Here is a 9012-nt window from a genome sequence, read left to right as displayed (position 1 = left end):
CTGGAGTTTTTTCTCCTGTAATTGCCTGACTGGTGGTATGATATATGCAGCAAATATTAGAACCTGTATTCCAACCTTCTAATTTACTTTTGAAGAAAGGTAATCTGGGAGCTACCTCAGTATGATGGTTAACAACGTACCGTATTGCAAGTTCTAATTTCAAATTAATAATGTGCTTTTGTGTTTTAACTACAGTAAGACCTTAATACCTATGGAAGCTAATAATGCAGTGTCATTTATCGCAGATTCATTCCCGAGCACAGTTCTAGAGTCACTGTCAGATATTGGTATATTAATGTTGACACTAACTCAGTGTGGAAGAAGTCACATTTTTTATTTAATTTTTTTCAGCTGTGGGACCTGCTGCAGAAGTTGCAGTTCATCATGACGTATATTGCTCCCTGGCAGATTGCCTGGGGTTCATCGTTCCATGTTTTCGCTCAGCTCTTTGCAATACCTCATATCCTTTATAAATTTGTTTTTCTTTATTCTTAAATTCCTCTTCATGTATGTAATTTATTTACAGCATTTGAGCAAGGTGCGAAATACTGAAGTAACTTATTTTAAAATGTGAAAATGCTTGGAGCATCTTCTCAGAAATAGCTTTGTCTCTTTCTTGGCTACATGGGATCTGACTCCAACTGGTCTGTTTAAGGCCGCTCACTCCCCTCTCAGACATGTTCTGCAGATCACTTACTTCCACAGTCCCCAACACTGACTTTTGATATGTCCAGAGAGAAACATTGTGACTGACATAGTAGCTCCAACTTGGGTGGATTTTTATATATACATAAGCTAGTTTTGTAAAGTGCTGGGCATATGGCCAACTGATCTCTAAAATATTAGTTACGTTCTCACTTGCCTCTAGTTGATACCTCAGATACGAATTCATTTCAGTAAGCCAGTTTTTGCTGCAACTGTCCTTATTTTTTTTCCTCATTCTAAAAGCAGATAGATTTTAAGATTTTAATGTACATTTTTTCATTATGGTGCAGAGAAGCATTCTCCGTTTTAACATTTCCACTCTATATTACGAGTAACTATATATGTGCATCAACACCAAAACAGTCCTTCTGAAACAGCCTGTTTCAGTGCCTGTTCCAAGGCTGTGAACATGGTTTTGTGAATATTGGAGAGTAAACCACGGAGGTCAGTGACCCCCCTGTAGTGTTCAAAAATATATATTGGATTTCTGGGGAAAAAAAAATTTCAGCTTAAAGCTTAATTCTGTTAGAAACTTGATTTAGTAGACGAAAAAAGATAAAATTAAATAAACTACCTTATCTGAACTAATTTTTTGTTCACATCTAAGGCATTTTTGGAGAATAACTTTTAATTTCTTCCTTCTCTGCCAACCAAAGTTGTGGGAGAAGAGTTGCCAAAGTGGGTTTAGCTCAGACCTACCGAAGATTTTACTTTGTACTGTTTATTAGATATAGACGCTTTAGATTTTGTCCCTTTCATACTACAGTGGTTTTTTTTCCCCATCTGAGTGATTTGTTCCCGCTTCTCTTTGCTGTAATATATTGAATCATATTCAGCAGTATTATTAACAATACTTGGGTTTCTAGATAGGAAGAATAAACAGGAGTATTGGACGGAGAGAACTGCAGAAAGAATAACTCCCAGAGTGAAAACTTTAGACTGTCTATTTAGGAAAGGAAAACATTATAAAACCAGTGATCTGTCTGAACATTTTGAGTGATTTGTAGCAAATTATTCTGGAATTTCACAACAAAAAGGTATTTTCGTCTGTGTGATAGGTATGAATTGCAGAAAATGTATTTAAAAGATTATATAACAAAACATTTAAGAACTAAGATTATATTTCAGTGAATTTTACTTTGGTCACAAATATTTTGTGCAGTGATAACTTTGCTCTTGACAAAAGTACCAATTAAACTTTGCAAAATGGATAGTTAACTAAGCAAGGTTTTGGTTTTTTACACAATTACTGCTAAAGTGATGTAGACTAGTTTTCTATTATTAATATTTATAGTACATTTCTAAAGGCAAATCTGTATTTTAAGGCAATGTTGCAATTAAGATACTGTTTTAATGCCTAAGTTGCTATTCCCACAACAACAATAACTCTGTCTTTTTGCACAGTATTTTTATATGTTGTTACCATAACCCTGCAAACAGTAATGATAAATGCATGCTGCAGTTTGTAGAGGCACTAAGCCTGCCATTTCTTTGCAGAATTAATTATTTGTGGCTCGTAATTGCTTAAATCACATCTGCAAATGGGACATAAATTTTTATATTTCAAAGTGTCTTGGTGAACTTTTGCTGTAGAACTCAGTGATATGAATAGTTTTGCATATTTAATGTATTTGATTCTGGTGTACAGGGCGTTTTGGAACAGGCTGCCCAGGGAAGTGGTGGAGTCACTATCCCTGGAGGTATTTAAAAGACGTGTGGATGAGGTGCTTAGGGACGTGGTGTAGTGGTGGACCTGGCCATGTTAGATTAACGGTTGGACTTGGTGCTCTTAAAGGACTTTCTAAACCTAAAGTATTCTATGAAGGGCAGCACGTGGAACTTTGCCTGTTGGAGGTTGTGGAGCCTCCACCATTAAAGGAATTCAGGCAAATGTTTCTCAGGAGTCGTATTGGTTTAGCTGATCCTGCCTTGCCATTGCTAGATGGACTGGGTGACCCCCCCCACATTTTAGTTCGAGATGCACTTGATCACTGTACTTTGCTAGTGCATCCTTAGTTCATGGCTTCTTTATTTATCATCTTCCTCCCAAGAGAGGGGTAAGGATGGACAACGGGTCTCTTATGTTGACTTGGAAACCTTTTTCATGAGATTTCATGGATGTGGTATGAATTAAGGAAGAATTAAACCCTAACATTTCATTTGCTTGGGTTTTCTTAATTGTATTTGTTTAAACTTGCATCTTTTTTCTCTTACCTTGTCCATCTCCTATCTTGTTTTCCCGCAATCTGGAATATGACTTTATTGATTCAGGCATTTGTTATAATGTTTATGTGTGATATTACTATTCCCCTGTGCTCACCTTCTCATTTCATATGTGTTTCAAAAAGTATTAAATGCTGAACATTTTTACCCTTCAGTCAGCATAGAATATTAAATTGTCAGTAAGAATTAACATGAAAGCATGGTTTTAAGCCAGTGGGCTGGATTATAGAGGCATAGTTGTTTCTCTACATACTAGGTCATTCCAAAATAAGCAGAAACTCACAGAATAGGATACTGGACACACAGGGAGAAGGATGCCAGTGCAGAGAGTGAAGAACTTACAAGAAAGTGGTATTTGGGGGTGGATAGGTGAGTGTTAAGCTGTGTCAGACTCTGGGCAGGCACTTCGTGTTAGAGGCAGTACACAAGGCAGCTGGAAGAGGGCACTTACTGCTCTGCCTACCCTCAGGATCTGTCCTTGGGCAGAGATTAGACAGGGTCACCTTGCTAAGAACATTCTCCCTTCAGATGTGTTGCCTTCATTGCAGCTGTGCAGCATTGAGGAGCCACTGAAGACGTATTGGTGATTAGCAATTTGGCACTGTCTGCTTTCCTTTCTTTACCCCGTCTTTGGTAAAATAAATAGCAACATAAAGCAAAAAAAACTAGTTCCAAGAGCTGCCCCAACAATTTTTTTAAAAGTACAATGAAATAATTTGTGTTACCTTAACTTGCAGTTTTCAGACTCTGCTATGCTTTTTTTTCAAACTCTGGCCACTTCAATCTTCTCTACACCACTGAGTCCATTTCTGGGTAGTGTCATCTTTATTGCATCATACGCAAGACCGATCAAATTCTGGGAGAAAAACTACAAGTAAGACTGTTCAAAACATTTCTACATTTGTTATTTGTAAATATTTTGCTCTCATTAATTTAATTTCTGAAGGTATTTTGCTTTCCAAAGATTATTCCTAAATCATTGCTTGCATGAGAGGTTAGTCTTTGAGTCTTGATTCTGATGGGTATTTTGTTATTTTTTAAAATGTCTTTAAACAATTACTAGTATGTTACAGATGAAGTGTCATGTTGCATTTGTTGTACAGACTTAGAGTAATGAAGCAAAAAGAAGGAAAAAAAATCAGTAAAACCCCAGTTGTCAGCCTTTTTTTCTTGCTAGCTTGTGTTAGCAACTAAATCTATGGAGCCTTTGGCACCAAAAGTCAGGCTGCATCAGTATGTTTTATACTCGCCTGATCAAACATTACTCCTTGGGATGTGGCAGGTAACTCTCATAGTGATGATGAGCGTGCATTGTCATTACTTGCTACATCTGATCTTGGAGTTTGGCTTAAGAAATGGTTGGTTTGTCAGATTTTAGCTGCTGTTCATTCAGTTTGCTGAGGACATAAATCCAGAATGTGGAAAAGATTGAATAAGAGCTTCTGCTCCTTGGTAACTGGGATCTAATGGAAGACACGAAAATTCTTCTCTTTGCAGAATTCCTTCCAGAATGAGGTGGACAAAAGATATTAAAAGGAAATTTGAAAATATGGTCAATACTTGATACTTAAATGAGGGGAGTTTTCATCATCTTGTTTTCATCAGTACTGACAATCTGTAGCTCAGTGCTAATAATTTTTGAAAGCAAAGCTAGTTATTTCATCTATAAACTGTAAAACAAAATAACCCTTTTAATACTTCTAAGCCACCACTACTTGCCCTTTCAAAATAAGCAGTAACTATAACTTTATCTTCAGCATGAATGCTTAAGTTAGACTCTTCGTGGAAAAAAAATCCTCCTTCGGTCTTTGTTACAAATTCTAGTGTATCTTAATGATCTTCTAACTTAAAACTTAAAAAATGCAGCCTTGCTTCTCAAAAAGCTTTCAGGAGTAGAAAACAGTCTTGTAGAAGATTCAGATAGTCATCAAAGTGAAATAAATGTTTGTGCAAACCTGTGGCATTCCACATTATACACATGTAATGGCTCCTCCTAAATCTGTATTCATTTTGTCTCTAGCACTTCTGATTCTTCTTTACCATACTTCCATTTCAGTATTTCATTGCTCACATGAGAAACTGAGTAGAATGAGTGAGAACTGAACAGAAAAACTCCTGGTTCATTAGGAGGACACAGTGAAATGACAGAGAAACACAAGGGAAGGGAGTAATTTTCTTATGAAGAATGGGGAAGTTTTCTACAAAATGTTTAGTGAATAGAGTAGCATGAGCCTTACCTTACTGCTTTAAATCTGACCCTTCAACATCTAAAAATTCAGAGGGGTGGCGTAATTGCTTTCTTTCAGAGATGTGGAGTTAAATAAGATCAAGAACTTGAGCTAGAGTGGAAAGTTGTTTTGGGTTCTGTGCTGACCTGTCTTCAGGCTGCAGTGCCCTACAGCCAGATGTGCACTGAGTTTTCAGGTGCTGTAAAACAAAACAGAACAAACAGGTGGGGAAGTGGGTGTATAGATTTCTTTTTTGGAGTGCATTAACAGTTTTGCAAAGATCCGCTCAGGCTGTTCATGGAAAGTCACAAGTTCACTACAGCGCAGTCTGAGACACGCTTATATGAAGCAGAAGCTCTGGCAGAATTCTTGCTATTTCTATACTCATTGCCCATTGACAGGAACTTTTGCCCAGAGGAAAGCTACCTTCAACATTCTTTATATAGCTTTTTTGTTTTACCTGCTTTGCATATGTATTTTCAAACACTTCCTTGCTGTATTGATGACTAAAGATGATTAAATTATCACATTAATATTAGCTACAAAAAAACTCATTTACGGTTATATGAAGTTAGAGGTAGTCTGTTCCAAAGTTATATTTGGTATAATTTAACCTCTTAATTGGACTAACTGGAAACAATTTTGACAAGCAGGCTAGATATCAAAATATTATGGTTTTGGTTTTCTTTCAAGTCTTAATTTAGATTGCTTTCATAGCTTGATTTCTTACAGTGTCATTTTCATTCATCAGTATATGCACACTTCACTGCTGTCAAGGGAACTTCATTTTTTCTTTGTTTGACTTAAAGAAAAACTTCTTTTTGCATCTCATTTGGGCCAACAGTGTGAAATTAGATAAGGAAAAACCATCTAGTTCATTTTCCATTAAGTGAATCCAAAATTGGAGCTTTGGATATGAGCAAGTAGAGAGTACCATGTTTATTAATAGACCTGGGCTGTTAGGCCAGTAGCCCCAGCGGTAAGCAACTGGTCTGTCTGTTCCTTGAAGTGTCAGTTTGATTGTCGCTACCTGATATGTCCTGCATGTACACGTACATATCTTGCACTTGCAGTGTTCCTTTTAGTCCCACTTTTTCTGATGGCTAAAGAGGAGTTTGATTCCTCAGGTTTCTGAATGGGCATCTGCTACTCTAGATGAAGGGAGCTGGAGGTGAAAGTCTTGGAGAATTAAGATGACAGCTTGTTTATTTTTTCAGGGTGACTGAGGTTTTAAAAAAACACAGAAATTTCCATTTTGACAGTAAGCAAACTGTGAAATTCTTAGCAAGGTCTTCAACACTCAGGAATCACACTGTGCCTGTCTGTGCTCTTGCAGGGTGTGTGCAGAGCACGAGTGTTCTTCCCTGCAACCACCAGCTGCTCTTTGTTTGTAGTGTGCACTGTGGAATTTCCTGCATGCAGAGTCTGATACCCTAACACATCCCTGAGGTCAGGGGTCTTTCATGGGGGAAAGGAAAGGGTGATATTGATAAGAAAAAATAATAAGGCCATAAGGAAGGTGAGTAAGAAAGAACGAATTCTCATAAGTACCTTTTTACAGCTTTTGCTACCATTGTTGTTAAAGAGAGAGGGGTTTAAAATCAGAAATCTGGGCCTGCTGCTCAGGAGCTGGTTGTCTCATGGGAGTCCAGCTAAATGAAATGTTCTCTCTTTCTTTCTTTTTTTTTTTTTTAAATTAAAAAAAAGTTTGATGCAACAATAGCTTTGTCCTGCCATTAACCTGGGTCCTGCCTCCCAGTTTGAAAAGTCCTATTTTAGTCTTTATTTTTACAGCTGTTGCAATGATTAGGCTGTAGATGTCAGAGAGAGAAAAGGAAATAGCAGTAAATCTTGTTTAATGTATAGGCACTTTAAAGCATAAAGTGTTTATTCAAATGCTGTTGTTCCATTACTCTGCTTTGCTTTTCCTCTTAAATACTTTGTCATGCTGCAGCCTGACTCTGGCCCCCTCCTCCCTTCCATTTATCTTGCTTTGTATCTTGGATATGGCATCGGAGACAACAGAGTAGGAAGTTTACTTTGATTCCCCAGTGGGTCTAACCGCTGGATCATGTCGAGCAGCTTGTTCTCTGCTGCAGCTGGGACTTGTCCCTGGAAACAGCAAACTGCCACCAGGAATCTGGAGGTTTCACTGCCTACAAGATGCTTGACTCTCTTTCTGCTCCTTCCTGGTTCTTTCCTTTTTTCATCATCTGGTTTGGTGCCTATTTTTGGGTAAGGCACAGCTTGCGTTTGCTTTGAAGGGTCTCGAGCGAATTACAGCGTGGTGTGACCGAATTGGGTGTCTCTAAAGAGGCCGTGATTGAATTGGCAGTTATCTCAGAATGGCATTACAAGACACTTCTCTGTGTTTGAAAATATGTGAGCAGGCCTTTCTTTTCTCTGTCTCTTTTAAAAATGTATCACTGTGTTATTGTTCCAGTCATTGTTGTCTGGGAAATAGCCACCTGTGAGGTCAATTCAGCTGGGAACAGAAGGTGAGGAAAACCTGCCCTGCCTCAGATCTAGTGCAGCTGGCGTTTTCTTTTTTTCCTACCAGCTCACTTAACCTGCCCATGGTGGACAGCCTGCAGGTGGAATGGGAAGATTTCCCAGTGTAGGTGTAATTTGGCTTGAACCCACATTATGCACGTGTGTGGGAAAAGGAGCTGTGAAAAGCACCCATCTGCTCCCTCCCTTTTCCCCATAAACTAACAGGCCTTCCCTTTCCAAATGCTTTTTTTTTTTTTTAACACATCCTGGTGCATCTGGTTTCCCTGTGAGCCTGCTCATCTGTTACAGCTGCTAAAACCCCGGCTCCAAACATAAAACATCATTCATTCATAACTGTCCATGGGCCTTGTTTGGGAGCTGCATGTTCACACCTTTCAAGTTCTCCTTTTTAGGGCTGGATTTCCTTTTTTTTAAGTCTTTTCTTGCTATGTTGTTTGATTTTTCACATGTTCTTAGACCTCCATAATGGTGTGTTTACAGGTGAAAAACTGCAGCAAATGTGTATAGTTCGGTAAGGCCATGGACAGTGATTTATAATGAATACTTTAAATAAAGGTACATTAACCTCTGAAGTCAACAATTATAGCATAACCTAAGAATGGGAGAAACGTTTTTACCCTAATCGACAGGAGGGAATGTTTGCCTTATTTCCTCAAACATCTCTTCAGAAATGTTACATTCTGACTACTGCACTGACTGTTCTCCTTACTTGGGATTCAAACTTTTCTGAGTACTTCCAGCCACCTGGCTTGAAGGCCACATTGCAGCCATGAGTTTTACTGTTCACTGCAATCTTTTTAGTTTATTCTGAATGGTTTCTCTTAATTTTTGTGTTTTCCTCTGATTGCTTCTGTTTCTGTAGTACTTTTTTTATGAACTGAAAGGAAAGAAGCAGTGTATCCCAGTTGCAAGACTTTAGAGTATTCTGAGGTTATAGTTCCTTTATTATAAACTATTACTTAGTTTTATGAATACTAGGCTCTTTGATGGTCTGGCTTTTTTAAGAGAGGTCTTCACTGAGTTGGCCTCGGCTCCTCCAGGTTTTTCTGGAGTGTTAAGTTAATTTAGAACTCAGTAAAATAGTATAAATATCAGTGTGGAGATAAAACCTATTAGTGCCTGGGACTTACAAGTCAAAACAAATAGGACTAATGAATTAATAGATTTTAGTCTGCCTTTTTGATGTGGTGTCTTCAAATCAGAAGGGCTGCTTAGTCATGTTCACAAAACATGTGGAATTTGGTGAGAGTCTTTCTGGAGAATTCAAAGGGATTTAGATCGTTGAGCATCCAGCCTAGACTGGTACTGAGGGATGCTTAGGCCTGGCTTGGGTGTGCCTGGA

At 38.2% G+C, this 9012-nt stretch overlaps 1 protein-coding gene across 1 annotated transcript in view; it reads left to right on the top strand.

Annotated features, from left to right (window-relative positions):
• Positions 1 to 351: 351 nt before the first annotated feature.
• The window catches only part of LOC104277010 (pecanex-like protein 2), a gene marked incomplete at its 5' end in the record, with an annotated part of 53956 nt that continues 45295 nt past the window's right edge, over positions 352 to 9012 (top strand). The window contains 2 exons of the mRNA XM_009873515.1: positions 352 to 462; positions 3675 to 3802. Of these exons, the coding sequence (XP_009871817.1) occupies positions 352 to 462; positions 3675 to 3802 (239 nt within the window). The remainder of the gene's footprint in view (positions 463 to 3674; positions 3803 to 9012) is intronic.

Source organism: Apaloderma vittatum, unplaced genomic scaffold (genome assembly GCF_000703405.1).
Source record: "Apaloderma vittatum isolate BGI_N311 unplaced genomic scaffold, ASM70340v1 scaffold21807, whole genome shotgun sequence".
Classification (NCBI taxonomy): Eukaryota; Metazoa; Chordata; class Aves; order Trogoniformes; family Trogonidae; genus Apaloderma; species Apaloderma vittatum.
This window is presented reverse-complemented; position numbering and strand designations above follow the sequence as displayed.